General features: G+C 34.4%; 1 protein-coding gene across 1 annotated transcript in view; it reads left to right on the top strand.

The window, feature by feature from the left end:
- The window catches only part of Yeti (yeti), an 86,054-nt gene extending 66,408 nt beyond the window's left edge, over positions 1–19,646 (top strand). The window contains exons 7-8 of the mRNA XM_090413017.1: positions 11,049–11,134; positions 16,209–19,646. Coding sequence (XP_090269143.1) covers positions 11,049–11,134; positions 16,209–16,302 — 180 coding nt within the window. The 3' untranslated portion in view covers positions 16,303–19,646. The remainder of the gene's footprint in view (positions 1–11,048; positions 11,135–16,208) is intronic.
- Positions 19,647–20,538: the final 892 nt, after the last annotated feature.

Raw genomic sequence — 20,538 nt, 5'->3', positions numbered from 1 at the left:
TTTATCCAAGTGTAAGCAAACAAAGTTTGCACCTGAAAATATCTTCAGGACTGAGGTAAGGTGGTACATCCCTTGGCAACTCGTAGCAAAGGTGGACCAAGATCTTATCACTCCTTGTCTCAGTATCTCCCATAATGCAAAGCACATCTCCTTGCAGACATGTATACTGCTATGCATTAAGGGAAGGGCCACTACCCAGACTGATTTCGACCTTTATTGAGGTCTTGTCAGTGGGAGGCAGACCCAGAGTGGTGATACCAAGGCAGAAGCAATGGAGAGGTCATATTTACCTATACGAGTTGCCAACCAGTGTACCACCTTATTATTAAATTACTCTGGATTTAGAGAAACATGTTGGAAGTTTATTATTTTTTTTTGTACTTGGTTAGACTATAATAAATTTAGTTTACCGTATATTATCGTGTATAATGCGAAAAATACTACTTAAAGTTAGGAGTTTGCATTATATGCGGATCCTAAAAAATATAACATCTTATTAGACTTGCACACACAATATATACTACCTAATGCCTATGCAACCAAATCTACTTGACCCACTCGCATTCAGTGACTGAGCACGATCTTATCTGCACATAAAGTTACTTACATTACTGGCTTTATGCACAGATACAATGCGTGCTCGGTTGCTGAATGATAGAGCACAGATAGGTATATCGGTTTAACCACAGTTCATTTTAAATATTGTTCATTAAACAAACCTAGCCTGAAAATGAGCCAACAGAAACGTAAACATTCATCTTTTGTTGCAGGATTTAAATTGCTTGTCGTGCAGTTTACAGAAAAACATAATAACAGTGTTGTGAGAGAATTTGGTGTACTAGAGAGTAATATTAGACTTTGGCGTAAGCAAAAAGACAGTCTTGAAAAATCCCCAAAACGAAACGTGCCCGTTCCAGAATTCGAAGAAGAGCTAAATGAATGGATTTTGACGCAAGGACAAGATGGCATTATAGTAACAAGAAATGCAATTCATTTTCGAGCTCTACAACTCAAGAATGGTAAATTCAAGGACACACCAGGTATTTCATCTTTTCTTGCTTCACCTAGGTTGTGCAACAGATTTATGGAACGCAAAGCATTAACATTACGACACTGAACAAAAATTGCGCAGAAGTTACCAAAGCAGCTTGAAGAAAAAGTGCAGTCCTTCCATAAATTTATCATAAAATTATGGAAGTGTCATGGATACAAACTTTTCCAAATTCGCAATATGGATGAGACGCCCATGTATTTTGATATGCCTGGGAATTGAACAATAAACTCAGTTAATGAAACGGGTGTCTTCATGAAAACAACGGGACATGAAAAAACTCACTTTACTGTTGTTCTAGCATTCATGGCAGACAGAACCAAATTAAAGCCGACAGTGATATTTAAAAGGAAGAAAATTCCGAAGCATATTAAATTTCTACCAGGTGTAATTGTTCGCGCCAATCAGAAAGGTTGGATGGATGAAGAAGGTGTACAATTGTGGCTGGATCAAGTATAGAACATTCATTCAGGTAGTTTGTTACGTCAACAAAGCATTGGGATATGTTCTGGATGCATTTAATGGAGTCAAGCTAAGAGAAAGCACGTGAGCTACGCACAGACCTAGCAGTCATACTGGGTGGTCTAACTTCCATTTTGCAGCCGCTTGATGTCAGCTTGAATAAGCCGTTTAAAGATCACTTATGTGTAAAATGGAGAGAATGGATGTCATCTGGTTTAGTGAAGGTGACAAATGGTGGAAATTTTCAGAAGCCTGAGATCACCCTAGTCACCAGCTGGGTTAAAGAAGCATGGGATTCGATACTATCTGAAATGATTCAATGCATGGACCCGAAGATCACATCATATACGAAAGCGAGGATGATGCACAACAAAATGGAGAGCATGAAGACAGTGACGACAACTGCTACACTAATGATGCAATCCCTACAGATGAATTTATAAATGAAATGTTTGATCACTCAAAAGATGAAGAACTTAAAGGATTTTGACATTTTGTTTTAAAATAAATATTTCCTTCATTAATTCGTATTGTATTATTTATAATGTTATAGAACAAGATTAACAAATCGTATTATACGTGGACATGGCATTTTAGCTAGTTTTCAAACAAAATTTCTAGTTCGCATTATACGTGGATTGCATTATATGCGATAATATACGGTAATCCTTTATCTAAGTGTAAGCAAACAAAGTTTGTGTCTGAAAATATCTTCAGGACTGAGGTAAGGAGTGATGAGAGCTTGGTCCACCTTTGCTGCAAGTTGCCAAGGGATGTGCCACCTTACCTCAGTCCTGAAGATATTTTCAGGCGCAAACTTTGTTTGCTTACACTTGGATAAAGGATTAAACTAAATTTATTATAGTCTAACCAAGTGCAAAATAAACTTCCAACACTGTCGCTCTTGACACTATAACTTGGCTTATAATGAAACAAATGTCATAAACAGTTAACACTAATGAAGCTTGCTGCTTTCAACAACAAAAAGATACAGCAGGTGGTGCTATTTTCGAAAAGTTCGGCCTCTTTTTGGACAGAGGGTGTGTGTGTGTATTTATATATATATATAAAATTTAAAAATTACTATTCCTAATGCTTTTTTTAATATAATAATGAATGTATATAAGAAAAAAATGATCAAATTGTTTTTCGTAAAAGCTATACACTCTTAGAGGTAAAATATCAATTAATTGATAAGTCTAAAGACTTATCAGCATATCAAATTTTCATATATTTGGTACTTAAATTTGTTCTCAAAAATTATTTTATCTTTCACAAGCTTAACTTAAAAAGTGAATGTGTCAGCAGCATGTTTTCATTTGACCTAAAGTGCTTTTGCAGGGCTTTGCCAATGAAAGATGAAGTCCATAATCTTTGTAGCATTAATGGAAATGCCTCAAATAATGATGCAGTTATTTCTGTTCACTCATGAATACTCATTGCTCTGTGATATATCATAATCAAATTTAGCCCATGCTTACTGGAAAGCTATTTTAATTAGCGTTAGAAAAATGTACATTTTTGTTTCTTTGTTCCTAATTACGTAAGCATCTTATTTAAAATGGAAAATAGTTACGTTTGAGGCAACTCTTCTGATTGCCATATCTTTCATTTCTAATAACAAGTGCTGCAGTTCATATCCTAATTTGATGATTCCATTCCTCATCTTCTTGTGATGTGTCCCATTTGAAACTTAGCCAACTAAATTGTATCTTCTACTAGAGGAAATTGATTAAAAAAAAAAAAAAAAAAAATAGGCTGAGAAACATTGCTGGTTAACAAGATTCATATTGTTTTTGTCAGAGAAGCAGGATACTAAAAAAAAGTTAGATGCTGAAATAACTGCTCAAAGAATTGAAGATAGGCAACATCATTATAAGAAGTGTATCAATGAAAAAGAGTTGATTGAGCCAGCAAAGAAATGATAGATATGCCATGTCAAGATAATTGGTGCTACCAAGATGAAAAGGACAGAAATGGAAGTACCTCTAAATAACAATTATGAGATGCTATATTTAGATATTAGTGATCATGGAAAGCATTTCTTGACTTGGAAGGAGTAGTTATAATATTCAACATCAAACAGTTTTTGAAAGCACATAGTTTCAGGTAGTAATATAAGCAGGTTTCAAAATGGAAAATAGAACAATGAAACTTATTTGTGTCTATCGTCATCATGCGTTGTCTCCATGCACGAGGTTCACTACTATGATGATGTGATTCATGGTTGACTATGGGTGTAAGAATAATGTGGGGAGAACCCTATTTCTTCCACATTGTTGTAAGTATTCATGGCTGAATCTGTGTTGTGCTCACTGGGCCAGTTTGCCTGTTCTGAGGAATGAAAAACCTGACTTTCTCGGTGGAAAAAACTTTTGCCTCCATATGAAAAAAAGTTTTAAAAAAAAAAAAATCAGAGAACTTCTTGAAAGTATTAGAGATAAAGAATAGCACACAAAAACAAAGGAAAACGTTTGTTCACATTTGAAGGCCTAAAAATTTAAGTCTGAAATGAATTCCAAACACACAAAAATGTTTTGAAACAAATTGGATAAAAGAACAAAACTGTAATATCATTTTGGAACAAAATCAAGCAGTTTTTTGTTCCAAAATCAAGTGGTTTTTTGTAGTAACTGTAGACTCATATATATACAGATATTGAAGTGAAAATGAAAAAGTGTGAAAATAAGAATCAGATTAGAAACCCATTTGCAAAATCTGAAGAAAACATTGAGTCAGCAATGCAAGAGAATCATGTAGTGATGAAGATTGTTGATACACAAAGCAAAAGAGGCAATCTGAAAAAATGGTGAGTGAATCAGCATCTGCCTTTAGAGAATACAGAGAAAAATGTAAGAAAGCTAAACTGGAAAGACAAAGTACAGTGTTCTTTCGATATTTGCAGGGATGCATTTCTATTGTCATCATGATAGAAATGCATCCCTGATAGAGTCTTACAGTTAATAGCAAAAATCCTGTAATAATTGATGCCCCCTCTCAGAAAAAAAAGATTTTATTTCAAAGTAAATGTACATCCAACAAACTGTCACTGTTAAATAGAAGTTCGATGGCTCATTTCTTCCACACCTTTTTTTTATGGGATATTTTCCTTCTTGTAATTGCTAATAAAATAAAAACAAGGAAAATTGATAAAATAATTGTATTTGTCAATGCATTTAAATCGAAACTAAAGAAAAAAATTTCTTTTATCCTACATATATGAACACTCATATCTTACGAGTTACACAGAGGAAAATATTAATCTTTTATGAAAAACTGTTATGAGAAGCTGCTTTTTTGCTTCATTTTGTAGTACAGCATGGTGCCCAGTTCAATGCCTATTCTAATTCTCAAGCAGTTCTATACTCCTTTCCATTGAAGGATCTAAATGCTTTAAATTTCTGGTCTTTAGATAGACTCACAAAAAACTCTAGCATCCATTGGTTTACATTTGTTTCTCCTACATCAGTTGAACTTTTAAGCTCATCACAATCCTCTTGTGTTAACTCAGAAAAACTCTTACAGGAACCTAATTATATCTCCTCAAGTACGATGCCATACAATCCCTCCCCTTCGATACAATATGCCACGTTATAAATGTCAGCAGAAGGAATTCTCATATAATTTTTCACAACTTCTGGCTGTAACTTTTTCCAGCATGCATTGATTGAGTTTCGTCTTAGTTTCTTCAGTGCTTCTTTCACTGTGACAATGAAATCTGCTATATGAATTGTTTCCAGCTCTGCATAACTCTAACATTTGAATCCTTCCATTGCATTGAAAATTTGATGAAAAGACAATTTTGTTAATGTGCTTTAAATATCTGAAGTATACCTTGATCTAACAGTCGAATGAGAGGTCATGCTAGGTTGCAGAAAGACAACGTCTATATTTTTATTGAGATGTTTCAATTCCTCTAGATGCCCTAGTATGTTGTCCAGGATAAGCATAACTTTAAACAAAAGATTTTTCAGCTGCAAGTACTTCTCTACTTAAGGTACAAATCAATGCTTAAATGAATCCAGCTACAATTCTCATGTTACCCACTCTTTTTTTGTTAGTTTGCCAGTAGACTGAGTTCATTTTTGTTTCTTCACTTTAAAGCTCTTGGATTTTGTGAATGGTAAAGTAACAGGTTTGATCACATCGCCTTACTTCATTTGCACAAAATAAAAGTGTCTCCCTATCTTTACTTGCTTTAAATCCTGGCATATGATTTTCCTCTTGGGTAAATAGGATCCATTAGTCATTCTCTTCCAGTAAAGCCCAGATTCATCTGCGCTTCAATTATTTTGCAAAATTTTTAGGGGGAAAACTGCTGTTGTATCTTGGTCAGCAGACGCTCTATCACCAATCACCTTTATATTTCTTAAAGAAAATCTTTTAAATCCTTCAAACCAACCTCTACTGACAGTGAAGGTTTTTGTAGAACTTTCAGAAGACAATCCTTCTCTGCCTTGTTCCTTGTGATAATGGTTATAAAGATTTTGCTTTTTCTCTTAAAATGTTGAATTGATTAGGAATCCCTTTTATTATTTGTTTTCCATTCACACACACACACTTAGCGCTCTTTCCATTTTACTGAATGCTTTTTCACATACACAAGAAACCGCTATGCCTCCATATTTGAGTATTTCTGGTTGAATGTCATCAAATCCAGCTGTCTTACCACAAGTTATTAAGAGCTTGCATACAGAAATGAATTGACAAGAGAATCTATACTTTGCAATGATCAGTATAAGTTTGCTAAGGGAATGGTAATATATAAGTAACTTGCTTACATTTTATAATAATATTACAGTTGAGATAGACAAGGGGAATGGATACACCATGATACTTTTGGACTTTGCTAAAGCTTTTGACAGGATTCAGCATGGAAAGCTGTTACATAAATTAGAAGGTATGGGATTGGATTATAAACTGTTAGCTTGAATAAAAGGATGGCTGACTTACAGATATCAAAAAAGTGGTATGGTGGGAGATCTGAGTCTACAAGGTTTAAGGTGACTAGCAGTATATGCTATGCATTTGTTCTTGGTCCATTGTTCAGTCCTTACATTAATAACATTAGAAAGGATTTGAAAGAGACACAAATATTTGCTGATGATGCAAAGACACAAGGTAATCAGAAATACAATTGACATGTGATACTTGCAGAATGTTTTGAATGAGCTTCAATTGTGTGCATGTTAAAATGGCTTCAGTTCAGTGTTGGTAAGTGTGAAGTTATTGCACTTTGGCATGTTATTATATTGGCAGGATTAGAATAAATTACTAGAATAAACTTCACCAGGAAAGGGATCTTGAAGATTTTGAAATATAGGATGTTGAAATTCAGGAGCCATATAGCAAAGATTGTGAATAAAACTCAGAGGACAATTGGAATGCTGAAATGATCATTGACATGTAAGGATATGGAAGTCGTGTTGCATCTTTACAAGGCTTTCATACAATCTCTTCTGGACTGTTGTTGTACATAGATTGGATTTCTATGTACAACATAGAAATCTCCGTTGTACAGTGGAGAGGATGGAAAGGAGTGTTTAAGATAATATTAGAATTATGAAATGTTTATTGTGAAGGTTATGCAAATGTTAACAAACAAAAAAGGAGTAATATGATAACAGACTTACAAACTTCTCAAAGGATCATACAAAATACCAGTGGCTGGAATTTTTCATTTAATGGTAGGTGGAGAGAGAGAAATCAAGAATGAAGTGAGAGCTAGAATTTTCTGTCATAGTGTAATGTGAATGAATTTCAGAGAAGGTATGGCTGGTGATGTGAGTGATATGTAGCCTCCCTCAATGAGTCCCTGACTCCCTGGAGTTCTCTTCTAATTATTATTATTATTACATGAAACCTCCAGGGAGTCCAATGACTCATCGAGGGAGGGCACCTACTCTACAACTCTGTCTCCACCACTCAATTCACCAACTACAACAAATAGCAACTACCATCATCATCTACACCACATATGGGTAATCTGCAGGCCGGATCCGGCCCTAATCTATTTCAGCGAAGTTTGTCTGATTCATGGTGGGAGAAAACATGGTGTGTTCTACTAACTCACATTAAGCTGACGTCATATGACTTGCTCAAAACACACTGTTTTCTCCAACCAAGGTCTCTTTCTCACTTTGACTAGCGCCGTGTGTGAATGTGTTATAATGTGTCAGTTCGGTACTTGCATTGGTGTTGTGCTTTGTTCAGTGCCTGCATTGATGTTGTGTTCTGTTCAGTGCCTGCATTGACGTTGTGTTCTGTTCAGTGCCTGCATTGACGTTGTGTTCTGTTCAGTGCCTGCGGTGTAGAAGACAGTTTTGTTTGCCAGTTCTGAATATCGCTTATAAATTTGGGACAATGTCAGGGGTTAAGAGCTGTTGCATAACCTGGGTAAGAATTTGGTGTCAAGGATAGATTGGATATCAGCAAATGTGCTAAAGGAATGGAATATTCAGCCAGATTGGTTAGTCCTTGACATGTTTGTATAACTTGAGTCTCTCCAAATTACTCCAAAGATACCTATCAGTATCTTTGGAGTAATTGTGAAGATTTTGAAGCAGCTGGTAAGAACGTGTATACAGAAATGGTTTGACGAACAAGTTATACTTTGCAAGCAACAGCATGGATTTACTGAAAGAAGGTCATGTCTGATCAATTTGCTCTTATTTTATAAAAATGTTACAGCTGAGTTGAATAGAGGAAATGGATGCTATGATACTGTTGGATCAAGGCATTTGATAGGATACCACATGAAAGGCTGTTGCATAAATTGAAGCATATGATGGGTACAGGGGAAAAACAACTTCAGTCCAGTTTTTGTGAATTCAACTTAATGCTGCCATCTGTTGGGGATTAAAGGAAGGTTTCATCTCATAAATATGACTTTCTGCATAAACACCTCAATCCAGACAAATGAACGGAGAATATTTCTTAAACTTGGGAAGAACACCCTCAGTCCGAGTGGTTGTATGGAAAAACAACTTCGGTCCAATCACATCAACTATTATCACTATTGCATCAGCGATTATTTTGTTATCAGTGGTTTGTTGAATCACTACTAGTTTTGATTATATAGTTTTACTGTTTTGGTTTTACGAGTATTTTAATTGTTTTTTAATAATAAAAAGTAGTGTGAAAATGATAAGTGATTATTCTAATAGTTCTAATGAAAGTGAAGCTGATACTAAAGAAAAACTCACAAAGAAATGAAAAAAGACAGGTAGGACTAGAGATGTAATGAAAATTCTTCGCTCAACAACACACGAAGTTGGTCCTGACTGTTTATGCAAAAGGTATCGTTGTTTCGAAACTATTCCTGATGCCGAACGAAAAAGAATTATTCGAGATTTTAACTTATTAGGGAACTATAATGACCAAAACTCTTATTTAAGTGGACTAATTACAATCCTTCCCGTAATGAGAATGCGTCCTAGAAAAGGAGTTGATGCGAGGGTGAACACGGCTTCATTTGCTTTTCGTGTCAGATTACTGTAAGGCGGCAATGAGGGGAATAGCTAAGATGTCAGAGTTTGCCATAAAGCATTTATTTCTTTGCATGGTATATCTGAAGAACGAGTGAAAAGGATTAAAAACTGTTTGATAAATACTGGTCAGTCATCTAAAGATGGGCGTGGTAAACACCTAAACAGACCCCACAAAATTTCAGAAGAGACTAAGAACAAAGTTAAAAGTTTTATTAAAAGCAATGACGACAACGTTGATGACCATCCAATAGATGATTGAAATAAATGATTATTTTAAAACTACAATATTTTAACTACTTAAATTTTTATTACTTTTTACCATATTTCATTTTTTGTGTATTATTGCTTACTTAATAAAGAAGCACTTAGTATAATAATTCCCTTAGTACCTATTATCTTGAAAACAAGGGATGCGATCTGATCATTATTTATAAATTAAATAATTAATTAATTAAAAAATCAGATATTACCAATCCGATTAATAAAAAAATGTGCGTAACAACCATGTTTTTTTATATAGGATTTACCGGGGAAAAACCACTTCAGTCTGGCCATTTCAACAAAAAGGCTATTATTTGCTATTTGTTTTTTTAATTTTTAAGTACTATTTAAATTAATTATGCTTAATATACATGAATGTACCATATCTATTATTTTTTTATTTTGTTATGCTATGTTTACTTGCATTTTGACAACAAGGAAAATTTAATTATGTTTTTTTTTCGGAAGTCAATATCGTGGACTGAAGTTGTTTTTCCCCTGCACCCTTCATATGGGTTTGGAATCATGTCCATTATCTGCAGCACAGTTCCATCATCCACCAACACAGTCTTATATCTCTGCAATCCAAAATGCAACATCTTGCACTTATTAATATTAAAACTGTAAACTCACTCTTCCCAGCCTAAAAGTCTTCAAATCTTCCTGAACAAAATGATTATCAACAAACAACTGAAGATCCCCAGTCAGTCTACATGAACTATCATTAATGAATAAGTTAAACCACAGGGATCCATGCACAGAACCAGAATCCTGAGGGTACATGTCACTGGTTATCCTTCTTTTTGAGACACTGTTCTATCAAACATAATTTATTGGTATTGTTCAGAAAGCCAATTTATCTAACTAGTATACTATATATTCCCATCCTTTGCAACACCAGCCATCTTGATGAGGCAATGAAGTAATCTGTCATTGTTGGAGACATTTTCTAGAAAATTACAGTGTGGTAAACCCGCTGGACTATTGGGATCATTTTATAGTGTTGCTTTTATTCTGATTCCAATCCATAAAAAGCTGTTTGTTCTTACCTATAGCAAATTAGCACTGTGTGTGCACTAAGGGTTAGATAATCTGGTAACTCTGCTCTGCTAACCAAGATGGTGAAATCATTCCAGATGACAAAAATGTTTGTCTATGAAGACTTTCACAAACATTCATGCCATGCCTGTGGTAGTATTCAAACCCACAGCCCATTGGTTGGAGAGTGGGTATGCTATCCACTCAACCAGCAGAACTAGCAAAATTTAAACTTAATATAGTTAAACAGAGCTTTAAAATAAATGGTTTACAGGAAACTGAACTGAATTTTTTGGATGTACAAATCTGTTTCTGTAAAGTAAGAACTAATAGAAATCTTATGAGGTATAGAAGCAAAAGTGCTTAAAAAATTTGCAATATTATACTTCTTTCTCTTATAGTTCTTACCTGTAAAAATCGATGAATTTCAAGATATAGATATGAAAGTAAAATTAAAAAACATAAATTCAAGATAAATATTTCAATTTAATTTCAGTGAAATTACATTCAGCTTGAAAGTGAGGCAATTTGTGATCAGTAGCATGCACTAGATATTTAGCGTTTGTTGCAGTGTACATGACAGCAGTTCATATATCTTTATTTGGTTCTTCTTGTAGCAAATTATTTTAAAATAATAAAGATAAAGATAATAATAAATAAGATAAAGATAATAAAGATATATCACATAGTGTGTTATTTGTTTAAGTAGCATTTTTCCTGCATTCCATCGCTCTCTCTCTCTCTAGGAAAAGTCTTTACTAGATTGGAAAAACTTCAAAAAAGATGAGGGAATTGAAGAAGAACTTACACAGTTCAATCAAGGGAAGCATGGGTAAGTAGTTCAATATTGGTTTATTTATTTTTAAAATTGCTAACTGTTCTGATCATTGCAACGAATTTTTGGATTTAGGTATTAACTGTAATTCTCAAAAAACTGTTTGGATTTATGGCCAAAGCAATTAGAGCTATGAGCAGGGCCATATTAAACTTTTCCCAAGGCAGGTGGGACCCAAAACACTAGAGTGTTCTGGGGCCCTCTCCCTCTCATTTTTGGGGGTTCTTAAATTGGCCCTAATTTTTGTGCTCCCCCCCCCCCCTCCATCCAGAGCCTTGTGCACCTGTTAATAAGTACCACCCTGCCTATGAGATCAGGTGTATTATGCATGTGTTCTTCTGACCAGTTTGCTTGTTTTGTTGGATGAAAAACCTAAGCTAAGCTAAGTTTCTGGAAGGGACACCCTCTGAATTCATATGTCTTGCTCACATTCAATTGAAAAGCACTGATAAAGGTTCCATATAGGATTTGACAGATATTTCGAACCAAAAGTATTGTCAGAACCAATGAAGCTGTAAAAGACTGATATTCGTTGATAAAGTCCATTTGACTTATCTAAAGTCCAATACACTTATCTAGCAATCTCTGTCTAATTTCAACTAGGCGGAACTTATTTCAGGCTTCTAAACTTTTTGTGCCATCACGATTACACAGTCTGTCCAGACCTCATAATTGTGAACTTGCAGCTGTCATTTTTTTAATATTGATTTAATGATATGTTAATAATTACCAGTTATAGTATCCTTGTGTATGACTGTGGTTGAGTATGTTTATTGTTTGTGATATATTTATACTGTGTATGATAAATTGTGTTATTCGTGGCACTGGTGTGAATGAGAACAATGGCAGCCAAGACATCACTGTGCAGGAGTGCCATGGGATTTTGTGAAATGTAGTGTTTGCACTATGCATTCATTGCCAAGAGAAAATGGATTGTGATATGAGAGTGGCAGTGGAAGGAGGAAGAGAGAGAGTGTGTGTCATAGTGTTATGAGTCAGAAATGCAAGACTTGTTGGGAGCGAGAAAATGAAGTATCGGAAGTTAGTGCTGAAAGCCATGAAACCAAAAGTATTGGAGTGAAGGGAGTTCTGGGTTTAAACAATGGTGGAAGAAATGTGAAAGTGTGTATCAATGAGGTGATTGCAAGTAGTGGTAAGATAGCATGTGCAAAAGTTAAACCAACGGTTTGTAAGATAACAAACATGATAGGTAGCAAGGATGAAAGTGGAGTTGACCTGGTAGAGATAGTGAGAAAATAATTCAGGGTGTGAAAGCATAGTTGATGAAGATGAGGCAAGAAATGAGGAAATTGCAGAGTGAAATGAGGAGGAGATTAACAAGTATGTATGGAAGGGAAAGGAAGGCTGAAATAAAAGATGGCAGTATGAAAGAGGTGTCCAATGATTCGAGAGTGACCATGTATGGGGATCCAATTATTAGAGGTGTTAAATAAATAAAAAGATGCATAAGGTTTGCTTTCCAGTGCTTGAAGCACTAGATATGAGAGAAAGTGAACAAGAGAGTTGGCAGTGGTAGTAGACAAAAATGATCTGGATGGCAGCAAGGAAAATGTAAGGATGGGTATCAGGAGGAGGTTGTTGAGGAAGTAAAAGGTAACAGCTTGTTAGGAAAAGTAGTCAGTGAGTTGCCCAGGGCTGATAGTGATGAGATAGCAAGTATGGATTATGAATAGGATGCTAGCTGAGATATTTGAAGAGAAAGGAATTTGTTTTTTAAATGTGAGGGGAGGGATGGAACTGTATAAAAAAAAGATGGGATGGATTTGGTGTGAGTTAGCTGGAGAAACTGTTGCTACAAGAGAGAGTAATGACTGAAGTGAATGGAAGACCTAAGGAAGTGAGGGGTGACATGGAATAGCAGGTAAGTAGAGTAAGAAAGCATGCAGTTTGGAAGAAGAAGAGGGCATTATGGGTGCAGCATAAAATGAGTGGTGGTGATAGTCGGTTGCACAAGGAGTACAAAGAGCAAGCAAGAGAGGGAACTCCGCACGGTAAGGGTAGCAAAAGTGCAGCATGAACACCAGATAGCTAATGAGGCCAAAAGGAGTTTTTTCGATATATATGGCCAGTAGAAAGAATTATTATGGAAAGATGATACGGATGAAGGGAACTTTATGAGCAGTTCAATAAGGTATTTCATCCCCATAAAAGTAACATCATGCAGAACTAGAGAGTAGTAGGGAAGAGGAACCACTGATGGTAAGTGAGCTGGCAGTATATGACGAATTGAGTAAACTCGATGTCATTAAAGTTGTAGGACTTGATGGTATATCACACGTCTTGAGGGATTGTTACAGGAAGTTAACAACAGCTTTAACTTGAGTCTTAAATTTGTCCAAGTTCCAAAGGAGTGGAAAGAGGGTCAAATTATTCTACTCATAAAGGGGGTGATAAAACTAAGGCTTCAAATTACAGACCAATCTCTTTGTCTGGAGTTGTGGTAAAGGTGTTGGAGAGGCTAGTGAAAACCAGGATTCAGAATTGGATTGATGACAAATGACAACAACATTTTATTTGATGGACAGCATGGGTTTGCTAAAGGAAGGTCATGTTTTAGCAACATATTTACTATAACAAGGTGACAGGTGCATTGGATCAAGGAGAAATTTACATAGTGGTATATTTAGATTTTGCTAAAGCTTTTAACCAGTATCAACAAGTTGTATATGGTGGAGTGATTTCTCAGAGGAGGAAGATCATCTGTGGTGTGCCCCAGGGGAGTCGGAGGCCTGTATTCAGCAGCGGATGGAAAGAGGCTAAAGAAGAAGAATTATCAATATATCTAAGGCATAGCAACCAGATAGTGGAATTCAAAATTATAACTGAAAGTACTCAGAAACCAGTATATTTCAGCTATAGTGTCCAAGTCTAGCCTTACGATTATAATTGTAGCATATGTGTGGGTGTGTTATTTGAGTTGAACATTAACTGTTCTCCCAAAGCATCTCGATTTTCAAATTATAATAGGCATGCATCACTTTTGATGAAAATTACAGCGTGTGAACGCACTCAAAAGAGGCAATCTTCAAATTAAGGACCTAGATTCACATTAATTAGTGGTCAGTGTTATAGAATGTTGATTGTGTATAAATGCCAGCTTTGTTATTTCCTTTGACTATAGCAAACCTTGCTAGGTTTGCTATAGTTTACTTATTTTTATCTTTACTTATTTTGCTAAGTTAAGGCTGTTCCTTTGTAGTTAGCAATAAGCATTGCACATTTTATCATATTTTTGAAGTTAGGGAATATTTTGTACAAAATAATTCTAATGATACAAATGAAAATGGAATAGAAAAAAATGAAATTAATGATCCATTTGACATGTTTTCTGCAATTAAATATATCAGATACTGTTATGACAGAATCTTGTAGGCATGGTGCTGGTCTCAAGGACATTCATTATAGCTAATTCTCTATAACTCTAATCAAAGTTCCTGTATTTCTATGACTTTGCTGTGGGAGTTGTCTGTATCTCACTGACTCTCTACTGAAGAAACTAACCTTGTGTATGATGGTTTCATAAGTAATGCTGTGAACATACAAGTGTAAATATTTTTTTTATTGGTTGATGGTAGTTTACTTCTGGAATTACATATAATCTTGTGTAGGAATCAGTTTTTCTATTGCTGATGTCTTCTAAACTGCTTTCATTTTACTAATCAATTTATATATATATATATATTTATTACATGAGCAAAACTGTGTGCTCTGTTCAATTTTCTATTGTTCTAGCTATTCATTAGAGGATTCAGACCTGGTCACCAGAACATGCAGCTTCTTAGGTTGTCTTCAGCCAAGGCTGAGTTAGCTTTTCTCAGATGATGGTGATTGCAGAGTTTTTTCTGCCCATTCTTCATTGTTCCTTCCCAAATACTGGCTTCGAATACAGTCAAAAAGAAGTTTGCAAGCATCCAAATATGCTGCTGATAGCATGTCATCCATCAAGTCCTTATTACATGGAAAGTAACATAACTTATTTCATTGGCATTTCAAAGTCACTTTACAAATAATTGGATCTCAATACTTAAATGAAGCTTTTATATATTTGCATAAAGTTTACTTTCAAATTAGTTTTAATATCATATCCACATTTCTGCTCAAGTGTTCTTATTGCTGAATAATACAAAGTTTCAACAAAACAATTCCAGTATTTTAAATGCCAGCATTTTTCAAGTTACATTGTTGATGGTTATTTAATCTAAAATAGTTGTTTACCTACTATTCAAAGAGTTTTATGTGCATATGATTCCACTTTAATCAGTATCTGTTATAATGGTGATAGTGAACAGTTCATTGGTGTTTCTGATATATATAATTTGAGTTAATGATTTCCATATATGTATTGAGAACTGAGACAAAGTTATCAAACTTATCCATATGATGATAACTGCAGCAAGTAATGGTACAATCAATTTAAAGAAATTAGCCATGTTGAGAAACATAATTCTACAGGATAAGATGACTGAGAACTCTGGATCCCATTTCCCAAATAGATGGTTAAGTAGAAAATAATCAGATTCTTAAATTAGTTAATCCCACTTTGTAGTTTCAACGTTACATGCTTTTTTCTTTAGAGTTGTATCAGATGTGTATCCATCAAAAGTGACTTTACTTCATGCATTAAAAGACAAAGTGAGAGATGCTGTAGTTACTATGGAAATACGCAAGCACACATAGCATGAGCTGAGTTGGATCAGTTCTGAACTACATATAACATCCACACTAAACTTTTGCCCATCTCAAACAAAAAAGCTGATACTTTGGCCAAACTTTCATTCACAATCTTTGTTTGCTGTATTTTAATTTTTCATTATGATGTGACTTTTAATCAAACTCAAACCTCTTCTAGAATTTTTGTTTCTTTTTAAGAAAAGAAGAAATGTTCTTTAGAAAATGTTCCTCAATTATTTTGAGCAGTGTATGTATGGTGTAAAAATGGTCATAAATATTGAATTTGCATAAGATGTATAGTAACAGGTATAGTTTTTTTATAGGAATTAAAAATATTTCAGTTTATTTTACTTGAAAAATTTTTTATCTGTGTATATAGATACTTGGAAAGGCAGGCTTTTCTACAGAGAACAGATTTGCGACAATTTGAACTGGAAAAAAACATGCGAATGACTAGTAGGAGTAATAGGTGACATCATCTCGAGTACAATATGAATAGAACATTATCTCTACCTTCACAGAGATGTCATATACAAGATATTTGTGGAAAAAATATTTGTTAAATAAAGCAGATATATATATATATATAAAAAGATAGTTATCCTTTTTATGAATATTGTGAGAAATGCTTTGTGTATTACAGTACTATGTTTTTGCTTAATTTTTTTTTAAGAAATGGCAGTACTTAAAAAAAAATGTGTGTGTGTGTGTATGCATATATATATATATATATATATATATATATATATGCATTTTGTTTGTTTATTTGTTTATGAATGACAACTGAACGTAAAGCTTCTCTTTCAAAAAATGTTTTTTCAGTCATTCATTTTAAGTTGAACATCAGCAAAAAATAGTCAAGAAATTTTGAGATTTAGGTATGCTAAAGCCAAAATCATATACACTTTAAGAAAATGTATTAAAAAGTCATCGAAAATAGCAGTTCATACCATGTGAAACAGAACAGCCATGTTCTTTAATTGTTCATCTGTTATGATATATCATGAAATTTTGCCAAATGAGAAAGGCAAAAATCCACCTTTATCTTTTATGTAGTCTTAATTCTTCATAATCTGTAATATTACTACAATATTACATAAAATGTCTTATTTCATATTCATTCTTTTATCTTTATTATTATAAAAGTATCTGTAACTATAGACCTAAAATCATCAAGAAGAGTTCTATTGATTTTATGTCACTGGAATTTTTACATCTTACAATTCCAGTGTATATTTTAGATTTTTTCTTTGGTACATTTTATAGTTAGCAGTATGTTGAACTATGTTGTATGATTTGGTAAAACCACAGGAGCTATTTATCTTGTAGTTGAGACAGTTGTAGGTGTCCTCCCGCGATGAGTCTTCGGACTCCTTGGAGGTGTCAGGAATAATAATAATAATTTCATTTTTGTTCAATAAAATTATAATTAATTTCAGAAATGGGACCAAATATGAAATTAACAGAATATTAATTCAATACGGACAACTTGTTTATTGTATTATATTTAGCCGAACAAATTATGTTTGTGATTATTGTTATTTGAATACTGAATTGCTGTTTCACTTTTTATAAAGTTATAAAATAAAATACTACCTAGTCTAGCCATAAATGCTGTTACAACTTGAACAGCACATACAAACCCCATGTATAATGTGCATATAGCAGCACTCAATGTTCGAAATGTCCCACTTTTGTTTTCATGCACACCTGAAGTCTGTGAGACCACATATCGATGGTAGTATGTTCAACATCCAACAGAAATGCTGTGGTGTTGGGGTATTGTTTCATGCAGGCTACTCTCTCAAGCTCCAACCAAAATTTGAAGTCCAATGGATTCAGATCGGGACTTCCAAATGGTGATATGTGTGGTTAGGCACATTTGCCTGCAACCTCTGTTGTATGGTCCTCACCTTGTGTGTAGCTGTGTGATATAGGCCGAGTCCAGTTGGAAGGTCCACTGCAGTGGCAGCCAGTGAAAATTTTAAGTGAGGGTGCTGCATATACAAAAAAAAATCTTGTTTTCCTAATCAGTAACCAATTTATTAATAAATAAATTTACATATTAAAAAATTACTTCATTAAAAATATTTCACCCTCACCACGAACAAACACCAATAATAAAAGTTTCATATCTCACAGAAATAATGCGCGCAAGCACACAATACACTGCCAAAACGAGCAGTGTCAGAATGACTTGTAATGTGCAAGTGCAAACCAATATCGTCGAGTCTGGCTGCATTTGGCCAAACGTGATAATTCTGACACTGCATGAGATCGCAGTGTATTTGTTTCATGTAACGATAATTGAAAATATATAATTCTTTTCATATTTTCAGCAGTGACAGTCGTCATAATTCAGCCTTGTATCTATAATAAATAAATAATTGTTATTTTAACAGAAATAAAATAAGATTTGCAAAAAATAATTCACCCTCACCATTAACACACACCAATAATAAAAGTTCCGTATCTCACAGAAATAACGCGCTCAAGCATATGATACACTGCCCAAACGATCAGTGTTGGAATAACTTGTAACGTGCAATCACAAGCACAAATGAATATTGGCGAGTCTGACTGCGATTGGTAGAACGTGGTAATCTAAAGCATTAATCAAACAATTCCAATTAACTATTCAATCACTGTCGAAACAAGCTGTAACCTTTAACATGTATTGCATTTATATAATGTTGGGAAAATTTAAATTTTTCATTTTTTCCTAGGGGATGCTGCAGTGTCACAGTGCTTATGTACAGGCTGCCACTGATCCACTGCCTACCATGAAACAAGGTGTTGTTCAGGGGAGGGGCTGTACCACAAGTTCCAGTACAGTGTCTTGATACATTCTGGTAGAAGTTTTGATCCCTTTCTTGCAGAAATGCAACTTGGATACACCTGATACATCGTAAACCCTCCACCACCATCACCAAATCATGTGAGGAGATGACCTCTCTGAATCCTGGGTGCTTATGGCACGTTCTATGTAACCATCTAGGATATATATACATGATAATTTTGGCAGTTAAACAACTCTTCAGTGGTGAAAACCTTCTCATCTGTGAAGAGGACATCGCTGTATCTGTTGTTTGCGGAAGTGCCTTTGATTTTTATCACATTTTGCTGCATAAGTTGGTGGTAGGAAGTATCCAGTAGAACGACAATAAACTCTCACCTCCAGGTCATCAGTTAGTACACCTGACATTGTTCTCTGTAAAATATTCACTTCTTGTGACATTGCTTTCTGCATTTTTCACAGGGTTGTGGGGGAGGCATGCCTTCACAGCCCTCACAAACTGTTGTGTCCTAATGCAGCGTTGTTGACCTATTCTTTGGCAGTCAGATACGTTTTATATAGTTATAAAGGTTAATAGTCCAATACACAAATATCCTACTGATCTTGAGTGTTTTTAGTCTGTTGAAAATAACAGGTGGCTGCATTCCAACCTTGCACAGTTCTCATAATCTCCCCACTGCATGTTAACCCGTGTAGCCAGATAACTCTCTACTAATAAGCACATGAATGTTGGCTGCAAGCAGTGCCACTAATGGACCTGTGCTTGTGCAATTCTATGTGCAGAAAAGTTGTAACAGTATTTATGGCAAGACTGTGTAGTATATGAAGTTGTATTAAATGCCATTTAAATAATAATAAAAAACTATACAAGTTATGTTAAAAGGTTTGATTGATATAGTTAAACGTAATAGCTAGTTATAGAAAGAAGAATGTCTTAATAATAATCAGATTAATTATCTGTGTAAGGAAATGTAAAACATTTTTTGCTTCAGTAAATGTGACATAATCAGAATCACAAAATAGTTCTCTTTTCTTTATTCAGCCAGAGTTAATTATTAATTCTTGATATTATCAGAATGAACTTGTTCCTGATATTTCAAGCTATAATTGAAAAGTGACTGCCATCTTATAATGAGGATGCTCGATGCCACAAAATCATCAAAATGTTTGTTGCTTGTCCCTATAAAATTAATCACTGTATTGATTGATGCTATGTGTATGTTATTGATGGCACAGTATAATCAACTATCATGCTATGAAGGATACAAAGTTATACAAATCATCTCCCTCCACCTTACACACACACACCTCCACCACTGTTTTTGTCACATGCCATTTTCAAAACCAAACACCAAAACATTTTACAATTCCTGTGTATTTTTTAGATGTTTTTCTTTTTTCCTTTGGTACAGTTTACAGTTAGTAGTATGATCTAGAATTCAATATGAACAATGCTAAGACAGAATAATATAATCACGTAAACACAAGAAAGATATTTAATTAACCAAATATTTCGGTCCAGAAATAGCAGACCATCTTCAGTGGCACTACAAGAACAGTTTTAAAAAAATATACAAGGTGGAATACTAACAATAGATCATTTAAAAATAGAACAAGCTGCATGATATATCACTAAGTATTAAAGGGAATATTTTTAAGCAGAGACATAATACATAATTATGTCTTTAATACTTAGTGATATAACATCACGTGGCTTCTTCTATTTTTAAACGATCTATTGTTAGTATTCCATCCTTGTATATTTTTTTAAAACTGTTCTTGTAGAGCCACTGAAGATGGTCTGCTATTTCCAGACTGAAATATTTGGCTAATTAAATATCTTTCTTGTGTTTACTTGATTATATTATTTAGTCTTTATGTCACAAGTATCCTTAAAACATCAATGCTGAGA

Source organism: Typopeltis vanoorti, chromosome 1 (genome assembly GCF_054136105.1).
Source record: "Typopeltis vanoorti isolate ZY-2024b chromosome 1, IOZ_Tvanoo_1.0, whole genome shotgun sequence".
NCBI lineage: Eukaryota > Metazoa > Arthropoda > Arachnida > Uropygi > Thelyphonidae > Typopeltis > Typopeltis vanoorti.
The sequence above is the reverse complement of the archived record's forward strand: the minus strand, read 5'-3'. Positions and strand labels throughout refer to the sequence as shown.